We start from the raw sequence: 20,241 nt of genomic DNA, 5'->3' as shown, positions 1-20,241 counted from the left end.
ATATCAAGAGAAGCTGCTTTGACACGGAGCTCCAATCTGTTGAAAAATCAGGACAGTGTCCCTTTATGTGCTTGTAAGTCACCTAGGAAAGTAGGGTGTTTTGGTGATCAGGGTCTCTGAGCTATTCAGTGGCAAAGCATAGTTGCATTGAAAAAAATTGCACAAATGCTCATGTGCAGGTTTTTTCAGGTGGTACACAAATAATGCACATGCACTTTTCTTTATATACTCTTTCACTCCTTTCCTCAAACCATTTGCTTTTGCATGAGCAGAAGGAAAAACTATGCAGCTAAATCCGGATGGACCAGAACTGATACTCCAAAGCGGTCTAAACTGTGTGTACTAGTAAAGCTTTGTTTCTTTGGATTTTAATTAAAAGGTGTGCAGGGGAATGTCTATAATTTGAATCATTTTATTCACGATCAGATTCTCTTCAAATTCCCTGAAGGGTGTCCCACCAGCTGCAGTAGAAATTGATTTGAACACTAGTCTGGAGTAGTTCTAGGAAAGGGTGAGGATAAGGAAAAGGGAGAAATGACAGTGTTCCTGCTGCCTGCAGGTGGTTCATGTGGTTGAACTGGTCGTCAGGCTATAATGAAACTAATTTCATTTGAATTTACTCATTATATGCATGTTATAGCCATTAGCAATAAAACTTACAAGAGGTGAAAAGATGACCAGATGAACTATAAATGAGATTATAACAATTAAATGAAAGCAAAATATAAAGCACTTTGAGGGAAAAAGTTACATAATCTGGAATACTTATGAATTTTATACATGTGATGAAGTCAGATGGTGTCAACATTTGGATTATCAAAGATGGCAACTAAAATTCCATTTTTTCATGCAAAATCCAAAATCTCTGCCTATCACAGAAGCTATAATGATGGATGGACTGAAGTAAATTAGCTTTTTTTATAGTACTTCTCTAATTTTATGTTACAGGTCAATGGTGGAGAGAAGAGACCTGCTTCAGATATGGGAAAGAAACCCAAAACTCCCAAAAAGAAGAAGAAGAAGGACCCAAATGAGCCACAGAAGCCTGTGTCTGCCTATGCATTATTCTTTCGAGACACTCAAGCAGCCATCAAGGGCCAAAACCCCAATGCTACTTTTGGTGAAGTCTCTAAAATTGTAGCTTCAATGTGGGACGGCTTAGGAGAAGAACAAAAACAGGTACAAAATGTGCTGTAGCTCAGAGGCTTTGTTTCAGGAAAGTGTTATCAGGGTCATCTAAACACTGTAGGCAGTTTCTTTTGTTTGCTGGGATGAAACTTGAATATGTGCCATCTCAGGAATATGATTTAAAGAGGCTGAGATAAGGAGAGTATCGTTTCATTTCTTCTGTATAAAACCACTAAAAGAGATATTTTTTTAGTTTTGGGGTGTGACACAAGCTTTAGGATTATATTTAGGATTGTTTTATACTGAAATTGGGGGGCTTAATATTTTTTGATGGCATTGTCCTGTCTATGACACTGTGGTGTAGGAGGACCTTGCTGCCAGCAATTGTATCTGTGCAGTGGGACCTGACATATATCCAAGCTCCTAGTTGCAGGTGTTTCTGTGCCCCACGATGCCAGAAGGGGGGCGGGGCTCACTTCTTCTCCCAACTCACCTGGCTTTGATGAGAGGAATTACAGATGTGTTGACCCAAAGAGACATAGGGTGGACGCTGGCAAATCAACACTGTTCTGGGGTATCCTCCAGCATACACGTGGGCTGTGGCAATCACATCTCATAGTTAACTTCCATCTTCTTTGGAAAGGCCTTGATTCTGTAATGAGGTCGGCAGAGCTGGATCTGAAGCTTTAAAGAATTTCTTCTGAGTCAGTTGGATGCTATGTAAAAGTAGGCAACTCTGGAAGCTCATCCCGTTCATGTGGTGACAGTTGGCAAATACCATTCATCCTCGTTGTAGCATACCATTGCTTTTCTGTTGTTATTGGTTGCATTTTTACTAACTGCCAACAGATTGGATTGGGCAGATAAAGAAATGGGAGCTTTAAGAAAGAAACAGATATGGAAGGAAAGGATATGGTCAGTGAGAGTTATACTGGCTGCAGGAGACCTGGGTGGGGGTTGATGTCAGCAGAGAGAGAGGAAAAGTACTGGGACAAAACTGCATCTCATTCATTCACACTGAGCATATAATTATTACACAATTATACTTAATAAGGGTAAGAATTAAAAGGAAAATATTGCTATGAGTTTTTGGTCGGTAAACTCATTTGGACTAGGAAAAAAAGGTTTTCTTTGCTAATAACTGGGTGGTGTGGGTACATCTAGATTCCTGTTAAAGATAACAATGTAATAGGAATCAAGATTTGGCGCTCATTGACTAACTGAAAAATAACAACAGCTTATTCTGTCTAGTATCCACTGTTGAATAAGGTCAGCATTTGGAAGGTTTAGCTGGAGGAAAGGTAACTTTCTGAACACAGGGGTCAGAGAATTCACTTGGCTTGGCACATTAAGGTTATTTTGTTTTGTTGTCTCTTCCTTCTGCCTTTTTTAATATGTCCAACAAAGGCCAAGGTTACATCCTTGATCTGACAGGTTGTTTAGAGCTTCCCAGTGCAGCAGTTCTCTCACAGTCAAACATTAGGTTTTGGGACCATGATGATGAATGTTCACTTCTGACTCAGAAAAAATACTATGTTTTTAGTTAAGTTCACAAGCAAGAGGTTTTGATGCCATTCCTCCTTGTCCCACATACCTGACAGTCAGCAGGAAGGACAGTGCTGAGCCGCACCAGGAGTAGCCACTGCTCAGCAGACTTCCCCAACGTGCAAGAAGCAGCCTGCTGTCCCTGCTGTGCTCGGCCAGGACCTCCAGCCAAAGCTGAGAAACTGTAGACTGTGGTATCTGGCTTAAATTCATTCCTACTCCAAAGAAAGGTCCTTGCCCAGACTCACTCCCTGTGTTGAAATCTGGACATCCAAACACATACCTCAGGAGTGCTCCAAGTAGTTAGATCTGTATCTTGGACCCATCTTGCTTGCCTGTTGGATTGTGGATCCAAATTTTCCTGAAATGGTGAAAGGCAGAGACCTGGACTTCTCAAGAGCCTGCCTCTCTAGTTAATCTTACATCCCTCTAGTGATGACATCAAGCAAAAATTATTTATTTAGCCGGATCTAGTGCTTGGTTTTCTCCACCATTTTTCATAATGACCTTTAATTTGTGGCTGTTGCAGTGTTGCAGTTTTTCCTTCCATAATATTTGCTCCGCTTACAACGCAGAAGACTTGACTTCATGAATAATGTTCCAAGACCGTATAATGGAGATAAACCTAAAAGACTATAGAATGCACGTTTCCTTTGAGCTTATCATGTTAGTAGTACCAGCAGAAAATTGAAGTATTTCCATAGAATTCTGTTTAAGAAAAGTGCATAAACCCCTAAATTTCCAGCTTTAACTTGGATTTCCTGTTTGTGGTTGAAAGCAATAATTAAATAAGTCCTACACTGGAACAGCAGAATAAAATTTATGTTCCTTATCTCTGTTGTCCTTAATTTAAGTTGGAACCCGTCAGAATGATGTGTTTTGGAATCCACATGACACATCCATGAAAAAAATGGCTGCAACTAGACTTTTAAGCCACATTATTCCAAGAGTTTGGGTTAACATATCTTTGTTGCTCTTTGACTCATTTTGCCTATTCATTATCATCTCTTAAGCACATTGTTAAAACTCCAGGCCCAGGCCCTTTCTAATCTAGCACTGTACAAAAAGAATAAAAGATAGTCCCTATTTAAAAAAATTGGCAATCCTATTTTCTAGAATAAATTTAAACTCATTCTTTATTCCATTAGGGATCTAATAGTACAAAGTAATGATTACAAGACATCTTAACTGACTAGATAGTCCGTATTTTAAAGGCCTAATTTTTCAGATCCAGAGCATTAGTAACTGTTATGAAACCCATGTCTCTGCTAGGAAAATTGGACTCTAAAAATACAAATGATTAATGTAGCATTTGGTATTTGGCATTGAAGAAGCTTCAGAAATTCAAAAATAGTTAAATAAAGAAACAATAACATCATTAGAGGAATACTTTATTGATGAATTATACTTGCTGAAAGGATTCAATTATCATAAAGCTTCTGGCTTTTATGTTTTGGAAGCTAATGCTTATTCTGGAATTCAAATAGAATTATGTTTCCAAATTATGTTTCCTGAATTGGAACTCCTTTTACTATTTAAATAGTAAATATAAATGAATCAGAAAGTAGAACATAATGCAGCTATTGAGAAAGAAGAATAACCTCATGTTTTCATGCCAAAATGAAATCTTCTTTGTTCCTACGACCTGAGCCAGCTTTTTCTGAAATGCATAGAATTCTTCTTGTTTATTCCTGAAGATTGACCACAGAATAAATAACGGTATTGAAACTCAGTACAGTAACAACCTAAGGGCAGTATATGCATGTCCAAGCCTTTGCAACAAAATTTTGATAACCTGACATATTAGACTGTAGCTTTAAAGGTTTTGTGCAAGAACCACGTATGTTTTTCAAACTGTGAAGAAACTAGGAAAATGTTGTTTGAGAAAATAGGATTTGAATGACAAAAAAGGAAGCGTTATTATGAACTAGACGACAGTGGGTGCCTTACTGAAGTTGGCGGGGAGTTATAGTTAAAATGGATCACACTCTGATGCTGTTACCCTGAGAATATTGCAATTTATTAGATTAAAGCAGATACTGGTGTACTTCCACTCTCATGTTAAGATATGAAGACGTTTGCATTTTAGGATCATATGCTGTAACTATTCCCATTAATTTCTGAGTAGAAAGGCCATTTCCAAACAATGCTGGTGTGTGTGCCTGTGTTTTGTTTGTCCAAACCTATCTACACAGAGGAGTCTAGAAATTAAAAGGACTTCAGTGATCATGGTAGACTTCATCATGGTTTCTTCTCAAATTCTGAATTGGGGACAATAATTACACATGATCAGAAGCAGGGACTGTGCATTTTCCTTCATTTTTCACTGTAAATGTTTTCTGAAACTGTTCAGATTAATAAACCTGTGAATGGAAAGCAGCTGTAGCAGTAGTATGTTGAGGTACATTCTCCTCAGTGCTGTAGCCATAGCACAGGGATGTTTTCAGTGCCTTTTCTAGTTCCTCTCTTATGATCACAAACACTGTTTTCTCCTTAGTCAGTACTACACTTCTGTGCATCCCATTTTTGTAGCTTATTTATGTACATCTTTGCCCTTTGCACACATTTTTACTGCAAAGGGGAGAAAAACACCCCCCAGGAAAGAGGGTTCAGCATGCTAAATGGTCAAGTCTCTGGCTTTCAGACAGAATGCTGGTTCAAATTGGGTAAAAAGGCTACTTAGGTCATTTTCTGTCCTTAAATGAAAAAGGAAAGTCATTTTAAATCAGTACCAGATGTGTGTGTACTAAATGAACCTTAAGTTTCTAATTGGAGTCCTAGTAAAGCTGTAATAGATGTGGCAAATTACAAACAAAATGTTCTTGTTTACATTAGTGTAACTTTAAAACTTCAGCCAAAGATCTTAATAAATGTGCTATTATTCTAAAAATGGAATTGAATGTCTATTCAACATTCAACAGAATTAATCTCTGGTGTAACTTCAGTGACTTAACTGGAATTCTAGCAGGAATGAATTTGGCCTCCTATGAACAGCTTAGTGTGCATACATACATATGTGTGTGTGTGTTTACTTAAATGTTGAACTGGCCTTGCAGCGGGAAGAAGGAGGGATTCACCTAGGGGACCCAAAACTTAATGATCAGAAGAAGCAGGTGAAGTGACTGTTTGAGTGCTGTAACATATGCCTTCTTTCAGGCTGCATAATTCATATGCAGTAATATTAGCTGCAACAGTTCAGCTCAATAGCAACACCTCATTATTTCATCCCTCAGTATTTATTCCTATGTTTGACGCCTCATGAAATTACTGTTAATGTGTTTATATAAGGGCAGATCTGACACAAGTGGGAAGAATTTAATTTCCCACTCATTCTTTCCTGCTGATGTGTCCTCTTCCCTGGTAGAAGTGGCAAGTGTAAATAGTTAATTTGCTTCAATTATGAGCCTGTCCTGCTAAATTAGAAGCAGCAGGAATATGAAGAGCCAGAATTATACTTATGAGGCAGCTGACAAATCCTTGGAGCTCACAAAATCAAATCATTTACTCCTCATTGGTGCTCAAAGACCCACTAGATAAAAGCTGCAGTTTATTCTTTAACATCTGATGGGACTTGGATTGTATGTTACCAATACTTAAGTAAATTGAAGTGCACGTGCATTAGTGTCAACATTTGTGATGCTGTTACCATTTTCGCTATAACCCACAAGCTTTCAAAGGTTTCTATTTTGGTCACTAAAAATAACCCAGACTGATTTGGGCATGAAAAATAATGAAGCGTGTTTTAGAAGTTTCTCTTTTGATCACAGGGAAGTTTTAGATGTAGCAACACATTATCCAGTGCCAGGATGAATCAGGTAGATCAGGAGGGGGTTTATAAGTAATCCTGGCCAACACTTCATGTCTCCAAAGCTTCTCTTGTGATGCAAGACACCACTAGTCAGATCAAAATGGATCCAAGATCAGTGTTTCAAGAGGCCTTGGCTCTGCCTGGCCCCTGGGGACACCTAACCTAGCTCCTCCTCCCTCCCAGGGTGCAATGCCGTGTTGCTGTCCCATCGCTTGACGTAACAAATGAGCTCATCCCATGGGTGGAAGAGCCATCGTGTCTCTGTTGTGTGGCTGTGCATTTGGGTTGCCCAGTGTCAGGACGTCAGACAGTTCAGGGGACTGCAGTGTGTTGCTGAACTAGCTCCAGAGGATAAGCAGACCGTCAGGTCAAGGTAGTCAGTAGCATTTTGAAAACATAAATTTACAGTTTGTTCACTCTTATATATGCTCATATACTCACACAGATGTTTGTTTATCTACTTCTTGTTCCCCCTTTAAAAAGGACATTTTTAAAAAATTATGTCCCTGCTAATGAAGCAATCTCCAAGGAATAACTTTAACACTTGTGAAAGGATGAGAATGTACCTTCAGTTTAGTAGATGAACGACCACGCAAGGTTTAAATTTAGCTTTGTTTTATTTTTGTAATTGAGAAGAGGAAGCGAAGGCACATCTGTGTGTGCACACTGCCAAAGTGAATTACAAGCAAAATGGATTCAGGAATAGGCACAACAGACAGCAACCTTACACCTCCCTGCCCGACTACCTGCACCGGCAGTCACTTTTACCAGTGTTGCGCCTTAGACTTGTTTGGGAGATCCACTGTTTTTCTTGACAAATTTCTGTATTGAAATTGCATCTCTGCCTTTTGAAGCTCTAGGTGAGTGCATCAAGAGTTTTAAACAACTGATCCTCACCCTGGTGTCTGCTCCTTCTCCCTTCCTCTGCGAGCTGCTAGTCTTAATGAGCCAGAACACAAATGGGCCAAGAATAGGCACGCATACTCACAGATACAAACTCATGTCTATGTATATATATGTACATATATATAAATTTGTATCTTCAGATTGTTCTATTGCCCTGGCTTCCACAGGACCAAACCTTGAACCCCTTAATTTCCACTGACTTTAGAAGGAGGCAGTATCAGGCCCCCTGTTTACAATCCATTTTTGCTGCAGGACTTCTGGCAGCTGGTCCTTCCCACTCCCACCCAGAGCTGGGCTGAGCAGGACCATGCTGTACACTCGGGATGGGAGACCTTCCCCTCTGCTGCAAAAAAAATAAAATTAATGTAGGTCACCACAGGAGCTGCCGCATCTTACCTGGCAGCTTGGTCTTCCTGCAGCCTCCCAGGAGCACTGAAGTCATGGGCAACATCAGACACCCCCCTGCCCGGGGTGAATTTCTAATATCTTTTTGCTACATACAATAGACACAGCTTCTAGATAAATATCGCACATGGCCACCGAGTTATGAATGTTGACTGTAACTGCACTTCACCTTCTTGTTGTACTTGGAAGGAGCTGGGCCAAAAGGACCCTGCATTTCAAGTACTGCCACAGCAACACGCATAAGTAATAGCCTTAATTTGCTAGTCATTCTTCTTCCCCACCCTTTACCCATACATTCAAGCTCGATAGGAACATTGCTTTAAATCCTTTGTGTACAAAACTGGGTTTAGGCCCAATTATTGTGCTCCATTCAGGCTCACACTCTTATTTTAAACAAGAAGAATACCAGCAAGTGCAGATAATCACGACATAAATCATATGTTTAATGTCATTTGTTTTGTACCCAACTTTCATCCAACATGCTTCTGATAAAATGTACAGTCCCTCTCCTGTAAGCTGCAAGCATCAAGCCTATAAGGTCAAATTTAGGCCTGGCGCAAATGCCTGCAATTTCCAGTGATCTCTGTCGAGTCTCACTGTTTGTGAGAGAGCTGAATTTGGCCTGTGATCTTTCCCCTGCATGCCAGAAAGACTGAATTCTTTCCCCTAAGCCTCTAATATGTCATCAGTGTCTTTTTCATGCTCTACAGTCAAAGAGACTGCTGAGCCATATAGCTAGCCCTGGGCCTCTTTCTGTTACTGTATGTACCTAGATTAAAAATCAAACGGTAACATATTTCAGTATCCATTAAGCAATTCTGAGGATTTTTTTTTCTGACTGCTGTGGGAATATCTCTCTCCATATTTTAGACGAGAGTGTGCAGCTCTAGGTGCCTTTGCTGCAAAATCAGAAGATTAAAACTAGAGATACATCTCCCACTTGGAAAAAATACAAGTTTTCTCTATGATCATAGGTGTGTAGGGCCAGGAACGACAATCTGAATGTGGAATTTAATTCTGGATTGCAGACTACTGTATTTTATCAGATGCCATTCTTGTAACTGTAGCCTGTGAAAATGACACTCCCATGGGTAATAACACTGCAGAGACCAAAAAGACAAAATCGGTCATGTTGCTTTTTTATTTGCTATTTTTGCATATACTATTTTTGTGGGTTTATGGAACACTTCCATCAAAACAAATGTGGGCACCTTTACATCATTTTAAAAAGACAAATATAACTTGTTTGCAAGTGTCAGCTCTAAGGAGATGTCCACAAGACAAACTGAAAACTTCTCCTTCTTTGTCATCCTTGTACCAGCTATTTAGGCAAAGCCAGGGAAGTAGCATGGTTCTTTGTAATGTGCTTTGTCAGCTAGGAGACACAAAGCCTTTTCAGACTACCATGAGGCACAAATTCTGAAAGTGTCTTTTTCTCCTAAGAGCATCAGTCAGTTTAATTCACTGTCTACAAGTCTCTAGTATCAAAGGGGACTGTAGTTCAGTGGTGTCTTCTTCCATTAGCACCTGATACTCAAAACTGAGGACATTTGCAGATATTTGCATGCCTGTTTTGGCTTTTGTGATGATGACTAGGGGAAGGGAGATCTGTTCCCCTAAGGGAACAAGGGTGCAAGCCACATGGGACAGGGCAGGAGTCCTGCTGCATAGTGTGTTGTGATGTGTTGATAATTCTCCACAAGCAAGTTGAGAAGAAGTTCATTGGGAAAAGATGAGTAACCAGAACAAAAACTTGGCTCAAGGCATTACAGGTGTATTTCAGTTATATATATATCAGTGATGAGTTTCATATTATCCAACATGTAGAAGAGCACAAGGAGACACAAAGCCTGCCTAAAGGAATTTATGATCCAGGAGGACAAGACCTAAGCAGCAGTTAAAATATATAAAGCAAAACATGACCAGAAATCGGCATCATAAAACAGAAGTGCAGATGTTCTCCTGTGGTTTTAATTTGGTAAATCTAGTATTTGTGAGTGCTTGTGGCTAACCATATAACCCACAACCCCTCTATCTCCAAATGAAACTTCAGGGCACTCAGCTTAAGAATTGTGTATCACTATTAATAAATAGAGTTCAGCCCTCAATGTAGGCTGCTACAAGCACCGGTAGCCCACATTTATGGTCAGCCGAGGGAACCTGAGCTAAAGGGTGCCAGTGTACCCTGGGCTGGTACCAGGCTGTTACGTTAACAGTGGGGGAGCCCAGGGCATTCGTTTTCCCCAGTGACCTAATCTAAATGCTATATTATATACTTACATGCACAAGGTAGAGTTTCATACTTAGTCCTTTTGGAAAGTATCTTCTATATTGCTGCATGCTTTGCTAAACAGTGTAAGGGAACTTGAAACTACCTTACTGGGTGCACTTTGGAAATGTAATTAAATAGTAAACTAAGAACCTGTGTATTATGCTGTGTGAATTTGCATTCGTGAAGCACAGTAGGAAAATAATGCCAGCAGGTTCCATTTGTAGACAAATGAATGTAATCTTGGTGTTTTGGGGTTTCTATAACAAGCTGAAGAGAATAAGAATAAATTAAGCTGACCTATCCTGCATATATAGAAATAATGTTTTTTCTGCCAACATTCAATTTCCACAACTGGGACAATATAGAAAATAAAATATTGTGTAAGGAAACAAATCGGCTGCTGAATCAGAATGGGCCTTTACTGCCTGAATGACAATCAGTTGACATTCAATTATCATGTTAATTGAATTAAAGCGAGCTAGAAATGACTTAATTCCATAAGTATGTGCTCCTGTCAAGTTACTTATTTAATAATTGTTGCTTGCTTGACGGAGGAGGGGAAAATGACCTTATAAGAGATTTCTGAGATGTTAAAATTAAATATTGCCACTATACACAAGCAACAGAACAGAAGCCTGCTTCTTGTTACAGGATAAATGTTAAATGTGTTATTGGAAATTATGTGTTTCATAATTTGGCACTGTATTAAGCATGAAACTCAGAAGAGCTTCAGCCATTTTCTAGAGCACACTTGAATGACAACACAAGCCTTTTTCCTCCCCAGAACCGCTGCAGGGATGCAACTCTGTATACTGACTGCAGTGCAAAACTATTTAAGCCTGAGGGCTAAAAATTCTCACAGCTGCAAAAAAAAAAAAAAAAGAGGTTGGGAGGGGCAACTGACTTGCTCATACCTGTTTGAGGTGCTGCTACAAATTGCTGAAGACGCTCCCCACTTGCCCTGCCTTCATAAGCCCCCAGTACAAGTCCAGTCTAGCACAAAGTCAGTGAACTGGTACCCACTGCCAGGGCCATATAATTTGCCTTCATAGAAAAATATTGACAGCCAGAACTTGTTGTTAGTCATGAAAATGAACAACTCCCCAGGAAGGCGGAACTTACCCTAAATTTTAGTATAAGCCAGGACCAATCAGAATTTCCAAAACTAGCATGACCGTCATCAACCTACTTTTATGCTGACCTAAAGAGCGGGCATCTTCGAAAGGACAACAGTGTATAGACAGTGAGAGCTCAAGCTGTTGTCCTCAGAGGACATGCCAGTGCCCTTACAAAGATGAAGCGAGGTGAGCTGACCACCCTCCAGACAAGCCAGCCTGTGGGGACTGTTCTGGCCAATGCAAAACATCCAAGCAGGCTGGGGTCATCAAAAACCTTTTCCCATCCAGTAAGGACTTTTTTACTCTGATGACCTTCTGTTACATGGTTAATGTTTATATTACCATGGAAGACATATGACTATTATTGGCTCACCAGAAGACCAGAGAAAAGAGGGCAAGACAATGGGTACACTGAACATGGTAGATGTATAGGTAGGAAATAATTAAATAATGGCTGTATGATGACATTTCTATGAAGTACTGATGTTTTAGATGGAGATTTACAGAACTGTTGTTAGCTTCATATTATGGAGCTAACCTTGTGCAGTATGACTGTTTGAGGGAAAAGTCACGTCCCGGAGGACTCTTTCAATATGCTGTGACTGTAAGAGCACAGCAGGAGTGTGTATTTTTTATATTTGTGTAATGCAAAATAAAACCCAATGTGGAGGCAGTAGATACATGATCTTTTGAAGATCATTATTCTGTGTAAAATTCTTTGTTCAGCTCTGGTTTTTAAACCGGCTATCAGAATGATGCAGAGGCATTGCAAAATACAAAGCGGTATAACTTAGTCTTTGTTCTGTAGGTCAAGCTAAATTCATTCTAGCAGCTAGGAACAGCTTGTTGACTAATTTTTTATTCATTTTCAAAACAAACAGTACATTTCCCTAATAATCACAAGCGATTACAACTTCAAAAGCAAATTGCTACCATTTTTTTTGCAAAACAATAGGAGATCAGCCAACACTATATATTTATCTTAATCTGGAGAAATTACAAAGGTACACAGATACAGTTGCACAGCTAAAACCTATCTTTTTTCCTCTGTGTCTTTATATTTACAATTTTAGAAGCCTAAGACTTCTCTGTTTCCATTATGATCTTTTGCTTCCCTGGGAAGCAAAATCTTTAATCCTTTTAGGCAGCCTCTGAGTTTTGCCAGCCTGTATCTGAGGTTTGTTCTGTCTCAGAAAGCAAAGCCTCAGTGAAACAAAAAAGTGTTTCACAAGCACATTCTTTATAAAAATGGTGTTGTAGTGGATCCTTCCAGCCTGACACTACTACTCTCATGTCTGCAACTGTATTGTTCTCTGTGAGGGCACTCTGTGCTGCCAAGTCCTCTCCATTACAGGACTGCTGGTTTTACTAGAGCATTAGAAGATCAAAAGAGATCAGTTCAAAGATTCATAAAGTTTATCCTTCTGGAGAGGAGATGCACGTGTGTGTTTTTCAGCTGTGGAATTCAGAACACCCCAAAATTGTCATAAATAGTTTTGCCCATCTTTTATCTTTGAATCAATAGCCCAGTTAATTAGGCAGTGTGGAGTGGGAGGGGGAAGGTGGATAGTCTTTACTCTCTTCATGGAGGCTTTCCGCAGGTGCCTGAGTTGTGCACTTGGCTGGAGAAGTGGGCAACAGAGACTCAAAGCTGCAGTTCCATTTTGTGCAATATTGTGAATCCCAAATGCCCACAAACACATGAATTAACCTCTGGAATGTGACTTGAAATATAACAGCAATAAAAAAGTCAATTTTATTTCCCTTTATTTGTCTCCCTTACTTTTAAACCTTCAGTTCAGATGTTTTTTTCAGATTTTCCCTGCAACAAGGAAGGCTAGGAGTCAATCCTGCTTAGTTACATGAAGCCAAGACACTTGCATGACTCCTAAATCTACCCTTTCAGAAAAAAACCATGAAGTAGTGAGAAACTCATGATAACATTTGCAAAGAGAAATGCTGACTTGTTCCTGAATCTGTCACTGATGTGGCTAGTGGCAAGTCATTACCTAGGCTTCATGGGTCAGAAACTGATTCTCCTCCTGAGAACTTTCAACCCTAAATATCTACCTATGCTTTTCTAACATCATGTTACTGTAATACTATGAGGTCCTGCCTAACCCTGCAGATAATCTTTGATCTCGAAATCTGGGCAGAATTGAAGTGATTCTCCAAGCTCTTTAATGTATTATGAGATTGTGCACATGCCACATTTAAAATAATTTGGTGAGTTGAGAGAAATGTACAGAAATAGATCCATGCTCCTGAGAAGTTAATTAGACCGATACAGGATCAAGATGGGAATAATGACTAATATTTATTATCCTTAGCTGCTCCATGAAGCTTCTTTGACTGCCCCCCACAGTTTATCTGGCAAAGAGAGAAAGACTCTTGGCTGATCTGTGTGGTGCCGTCATCTTCTCCTTCATTTAGCTCAGATGTCTTTCTGCATATTCTCATCTTCCCCAGAGGGTTTTAACTCCTCTCACAAGTGGAAACTGGTGGAGAGGCCCATGCCTGCCTTCCCCCATCCCTAGAGGTCCCATTTGCAAGGACGCCCCACGCTTCACTTTGAACAATTAAACCTGAGATGCTATGAGGGATATTGTTTTGTCATTACTGCTGGGTAGTTAAAGAGTGTTTCACAGTTGGAACAATATTTTCTTTAAAATATTTGATGTTTATTATTTCACTCTTTAAGCAATATGAGGAGGAAAGGCTGTTTACTTAGAAAGACTTTATGAAGATGCATGAGACACACCGGTGATATATAAAAACAAAACCAGATTAATTTACCAATGTGACACTCTTTGTTTTTAGGTATACAAAAAGAAAACTGAAGCTGCCAAGAAGGAATATCTGAAGCAGTTAGCTGCCTACAGAGCAAGCCTTGTATCCAAGGTAACACATAATGTATATACATACACACATATATATAGTGACATATTGCAAACCATTTTCAGCATTAATATGGTGCTAGGCACCATAGTATTTAGTGCAAATAGCCCTGTTTGCTATCACCTTAAACTTAGGTTTAAGCTGCAAATGCTCAATAAACACAGCTATCTCTCCATGAAAAGACATCCTTTCCCTTCTCGTCATAGAGACAGCACTTCTCCAGGCTGGGAGTATCATCACAGTTCAACAGAGGAAGAAGATACCAGTAAGAAGACCTCAATATAACAAACATGCCATGCCAGGCAGTCACTGTTCTACCTCTAAGGGAAAAAAAAGGCATATAATACACAAAATGCCTGGTTTTGATTTTGTTTGGTTTTTTTTAAGTACTGTTTTTTTACCTTGCAATCACAGTACAGAAAACGTCAAGCTCAGCTCACATAGCAAATTTTCATAAGAAAATGTGAATTTCCATTTTACACCCAGCAAGAAATTTGTGTGAGCACAGCATAGGTCACTGTAAGGCTCTATACTGGAACACACCAGTGTATTCCCAGCACACAACTAGTAGCAGTTTTCTAAATTGGTTTATACAAACATTCTTAGTACCCATAATTTTGTAATAGACTCTTTAAAATTTGTAGTAGACTTTAAAAAATGCAGAAGAATGTGAAATTACTGCACTGTGTCAATGTGAAAAAACAATTGAACAACTTCAGAATCATACCAGTTAGAATCACTTGGTTTGGGTCTGTCAAAACAAATTTAGATATATCTTGTTCTTACATAGATAAAATTAATTTTAGAGGTAAAGATGGAAGTATGAAGGACTGACATATGTGACATGAGTAGAACTTTTTGTTCATGTTAAATGTTTTTGGGGTGGTTGGTCCTGCACTATACTTCTCTGTATATTATATTAATTTGTACACATTTTCAGGGGAAGACTATATGATTAGCCATCCAAGGACCTTTCATGCATCTTTCTACATTATATTAGTATTTGGTCAGTGTTTGTTCTGAATTTAAAAGTCTGAAGTAGGGGTGTTACCTCATTCATTTGGGGGGATTGTGTCTTATGCATTTTAATTTTATATCTACCATCATAAATACTAATGCATTTAGTTAAAGTGATTTACAGGGTACCTTTAATTTCTGTTTTAGGGCTGTTCGGTTCTAGAAACACTCATTGCCTTCAGAAAGAGTACCACAAGGACACAAACAAACATTTTTTTGAAATAGCCTGCTTATTGGCAAAAGATAGGTCTAAAAAGCTCAAAATATTCCAAGAGGTTTTGAAGGAATGCATGAAGCCAACTTTTCACTTGTGAAAATAACTCATATGTCATTATTCAGCACATTGTCAACTGTTTACATAACATTCTATATAGCTCAGTTTTGAAATGGCACATATAAAAAACCTGAGATTTTTATTTTGGTTTTTTTGGGGGGGGAAGATAAAAAAGTATATGATGGCATTTTCTGAGGTTTGTTTTTGGAAAAAAAAAATTAAAAGATTGTTGATCAGTTCAGTGCATGAAGCCATTTGTGCATATATTTAAATTTGTTGTTAGCCAGAAAAGCACTGGAGCATTTTCTTAACTTTTAAGCAATTATTTAAATTCTGCCCATACTGTAATGCTTTCCTCTAGTGTGGAAAGTTTCAAAATAGAAACGTAATCAAGCCGAGTAGTAATTGCTTACTCTCATGAACACGCTCAATGAATCCAACGGAGCTGGCATGTAACTAAAGCAAGTCCATTTTGGAATAAGGATGTAAAATACCCAGATGTAATATTATAGCAGTATATTCTAAATTATCATTATTAAATATTTATGTGGCACCAAAAGAGTTGTAGTTCTTTAGACAAGCATGTACACATGAAGAAATATATATAATACATTATTAAGATTGTTTGGAGTCCATCTGGTCTTTTATGTCCATGTGTTATATTATCATCCATAAAAGCTACTTTTAAAGAATTTTATTAAGGTTCCAAGACCTCATTCTCAAAAGTTATGAGACGTCAAAAGTAACATATCTTCTCCAAAAATGCTTTAATAGAATAATAATTATTTGCTCACATGGTGTTTTAAGCTTTATGCTGCACTCTGTGTGACTCTGATTTCACAGGCTTATAATCAGGTGTTCACCCTGGGAGCTCCTGTGTTTTATTTACTGCATGTTGTTTGACCTTGCTTCTTTATAGGATTTTCTGTGCTGCTCATCCCAACTGTGTTTTAGTGTAAAGAAATTATCAGTAATACTCTGGAGGGGGAAGTTTGTATTGTCCATATTTTCAAACACAGCTAAATCATTGTGAAATCAGAGTCACACAGAGCGCAGCATAAAGTTTCAGTAATTTTGGATGTCCTGCTTGGGACATCTAGAACTTCATTTTTCAGAGTATTTGACTAATATTATACCTTTCGTGTTCATAGCAGACAGAGCTCCAATGACTTCAGTGTCAACTGGCTGGCAGCTATGAGATGTTCAGTTGTGCTTCACATCACATCAGGACATCCTCTTGCTATCCAAATGATAAGAGTTACCCAATTATCAAACTTTCTTCCTTCTCCCCTCCCAGAGGACTCTGCCTGTGGGAAGAGGCAGGCACAAGCAGGCAAGGGTGCTGCCCAGGTCCCCTGTCTCCAGCTCAGCAGGTGCCTCACACCTCCCAAAGCAGCTGCTCTACCAGTTTCCTAACTTTTGAACACTGATTCTTCACTTTTTTAATTAAGTATAGCTAGTTTTTAAACAACTAGTTAGTGTAGGGCTTGTATGTGAGTGTTTGTGTATGTTTTTCTGCATGTATTTGCAAGTCTTCATTTTTCTGAAAAGCAAAGGAATGGACATATGCCATGTTATACCTGAGTGGACCAGCCTTGGAGTTGAATTCACTGTAACCATCCTGGCCATTTGAGACGCTGGAATAGTCAGAATAGAAGATTGCAGAGAAATCTCCTTTTGGCAGGAGACTTCTTAGCCTCTGCCTGACAGGAGAATAAAGAAATTCAGGAACGCTGGTTTCCATCCCAAGCTCTGGGGTGGGAGTGGACTGTCAGGTGGGGATGGTGGGCTTCTCCATGATACTCAGCCCTCTGCACTCTTCTCTTCTCTTCTCTTCTCTTCTCTTCTCTTCTCTTCTCTTCTCTTCTCTTCTCTTCTCTCCCCTTCTCTTCTCTTCTCTTCTCTCCCCTCCTCTCCTCTCCTCTCCCTTCCTCTTCTCCCCAACAGCAAACCTTTACTTCAGCCAGTCTTTTTCCTAGTCTTTCTCTTGCCTTCTGCATCCTCACTTCTCCTTCATACACTCACAGTGAAGGAAACTGGAGATGAACATGAGGGACAGACTACCTACTTTTCATCATAGAGAGCAACCAGTACTGGGAAAGCCCACGTGGAGGAATAGTCTCAGCTGCTTTCTTAGATGATACACGTTTATAAATTTGAGTGTCATTTCATGGGAAGACAAGATATTAATCTTTGACACAATCTGTCATTGTCCCTTCCAGAGTTCAAGTCCCTCTTCCGTTGCATCTTAAGGAAGGGCACACAACTCTTTGGGAGGCATACTGTGCTTTCCTCTGCGTGCATTCTTGACAAAGCTGAGCAGTTCTGATTGGAGTTTGTCACACACACACAGAGAAGTCACTCACACACCTAGCATGTGTAATTTCAGACTATGTTATCTGACAAAATCATAACTGAAAAGAGTGGAAGTGTCACCAGCAACTTCAGTAATAGGATTGCCAGCACATCTCTAGTACACTTTTAAATGCTTTAGTGATGTCTTTATAAAATAGGGCTACCACCCAGTAAATAAGGTAAACATATAATTGTGTAAATATGTCAGTTATGCATTAATCCCCGTTTAATTCATCAGTTTATTTCCTTTATTTTCTCCTTTTTATAATGATTGAAATTAATGGGGCTGTTGTTGAGTTTGTTCATGTGTGTAGGAATTGATACGTAAAGTAAAAATCACATTACAAAGCATTATATCTTCTGCTATGCAGATTGCCATATTGCTTATAGTACTGACTAAGCCTTTGCATTGTAAACAAGTGTCTTTATATTTGCCCTTAGTTGCAACTTTTAGTACTATTCAGGTCCAGAAATGCAGTCTCTGATATCTGGTAATTTGTACAGCATTACATAAAATGCTGTGAATTGCAATTTTACTTTTTCATAAAACAAGCACTTTTTCTAGCTTAACCAGCCTTTTTTCTGGCTGACATTAGTGTTTTTGCTGCATCTTTCAAATATATATATTTAATACAGATATATATGGGTAAATGTTAAACACTTTCATATATTATATATGTGCATCTGTATATTTATATACCAAAATATGCATATTATGTATTTAGCATGCATAATATATATGTGCATATGTGATATATATATGCATGTTAACTATAGCAGTACAAGTTTAACTCTTTGAATAGTACAAACAAGATTTCTCTTCCCTGTTTTGTTCTCTCTGGCTAAATGAATCTTTAATTCTCTCTGTGTAGTGACACAACTTCAAGTTTCATGCAGACATGTTTTAGCAGCTATGGCTGAAGCTAAAACCTCTCAGCAAGGAAAATATTATTCAAATTCAAAATACCCAAGCATATTTCAAAACTCTGGTGTTGTATCTAAGTCAAAGTGGTGTCCTCACTTGACATTGTAGTAAACGCATTGGACATTTTTCAGTTTTGTGGACAGTGCAAATCCTTTGGACATGTAAAATTGCATCTTGAAGTATATGGCAGACATAGCTTTTCTAGCTCATCGCCTTGCAATTACATTTCATAAAAAAACTAAAGGTCATATCTAGTAAGACTGGCATTGCCTTAATGCCATTAGCACAGCAATTTCTAACCAGAGAGTTTCCAGGCACCCAAAATACCTGCTACACTGCCTATGTTGTAATACAATTGAACAGCCTAAGGAATTTGAGTCTCTTAAGACTGCAGTGAATATACACGAAAAAGTTTGAGCTACTTGTAAAAAGCAAAATGGAGACCATGTTAAAAAAACCACAAAACTCCATACTCGAACAGTAAACTTGGTATTAGTTTCCCATTTCATATATGTATGTGGTGACAGCACTTTCCTAACATATAAAAAGCAAAAAAATATATCAGCTCTCCCAGATCGTGCATCTCCCCACTGCTAAGTAAATGCAGATGTGCAGGTGTGCTGTCTCCACGATTTGTTTTCTGTAGTCCAGTGACTCCCAAATTCTTTTCTGCATAGTGACCAGTCTTCAGCTGTAGGGGAGCACTGTATCCTGGCTCACTCCTCCCTGAAATAAGCAGCTGCTGGGGTGTAAGACATTTCTTTTGGAAATATAATTCTGAATATCTCTTGACAGAGTAGGTGACTGAACTGTCTTGTCTCTTGGTCAATGCTTTTATCAGTTGGCTATTGCATACAAGGAGAGCAGCATCCCTTCTGCTGCTGGCAGAAAGGCACCTGGTTTCTACTTTTTGAGACAACAGATTTCTATATTCTGTCTAGCCCCAGTCCATGCAGATGTTTTGGAATTTCATAAAAGAGTTTAGGCTGATCTCAGTGAAAGCATCAGAGAAAGAATAAATAAAAAATACGGTTATGTTTGATGCATGATATTTTTAATTTTTTTGTAGCTATTAAAGTGCTACAAGGCATTTGGCAATATTTCCCTTAAAACAATAGCAAAAAAAAAAAACCAGAATGATGACATACAGTTACAGCTTTTACTGTTTTTTCCATTAAACATTAGAATCCCTAGCTGGGAAAACTATAATATAAGGCCTTTACAGCAGATACTTCATGCTTCTGTGATACCTCGGTCTTTCATTCTTTCTGGAGTTATTATGAAGTAGTCAGAAATTTTCAAGGAATAATAAATAAAATTATGTATGTGCAAGTATGTGATGCATCAGAGTATCTGGTAAGTGAACATATATATTTATAAAACAATTGTCTAATCTGATAATAACACAAATCCAACCATCTTCTTTTCTAGCAAGGAAACCCACTATCTACTGCAGCTGAAAATGTAGAGCAAACTATATTTAAGTTAATGCCATGAATTCGATTTGAGGCTAAATCATGTGAAGCTTTACATTCAGCAGTGCAAAACCGAGAGATGCTCTCACATAATTTCTGCCAAAAATGGCAGAAA

The 20,241-nt window shown here is 38.7% G+C and overlaps 1 protein-coding gene across 1 annotated transcript in view; it reads left to right on the top strand.

Annotated features, from left to right (window-relative positions):
- TOX (thymocyte selection associated high mobility group box) overlaps positions 1-20,241 on the top strand; it is a 224,860-nt gene that overhangs the window by 185,300 nt on the left and 19,319 nt on the right. The window contains exons 5-6 of the mRNA XM_075024334.1: positions 949-1,179; positions 14,003-14,083. Coding sequence (XP_074880435.1) covers positions 949-1,179; positions 14,003-14,083 — 312 coding nt within the window. The remainder of the gene's footprint in view (positions 1-948; positions 1,180-14,002; positions 14,084-20,241) is intronic.

This window comes from Buteo buteo, chromosome 3 (assembly GCF_964188355.1).
Source record: "Buteo buteo chromosome 3, bButBut1.hap1.1, whole genome shotgun sequence".
NCBI lineage: Eukaryota > Metazoa > Chordata > Aves > Accipitriformes > Accipitridae > Buteo > Buteo buteo.
This window is presented reverse-complemented; position numbering and strand designations above follow the sequence as displayed.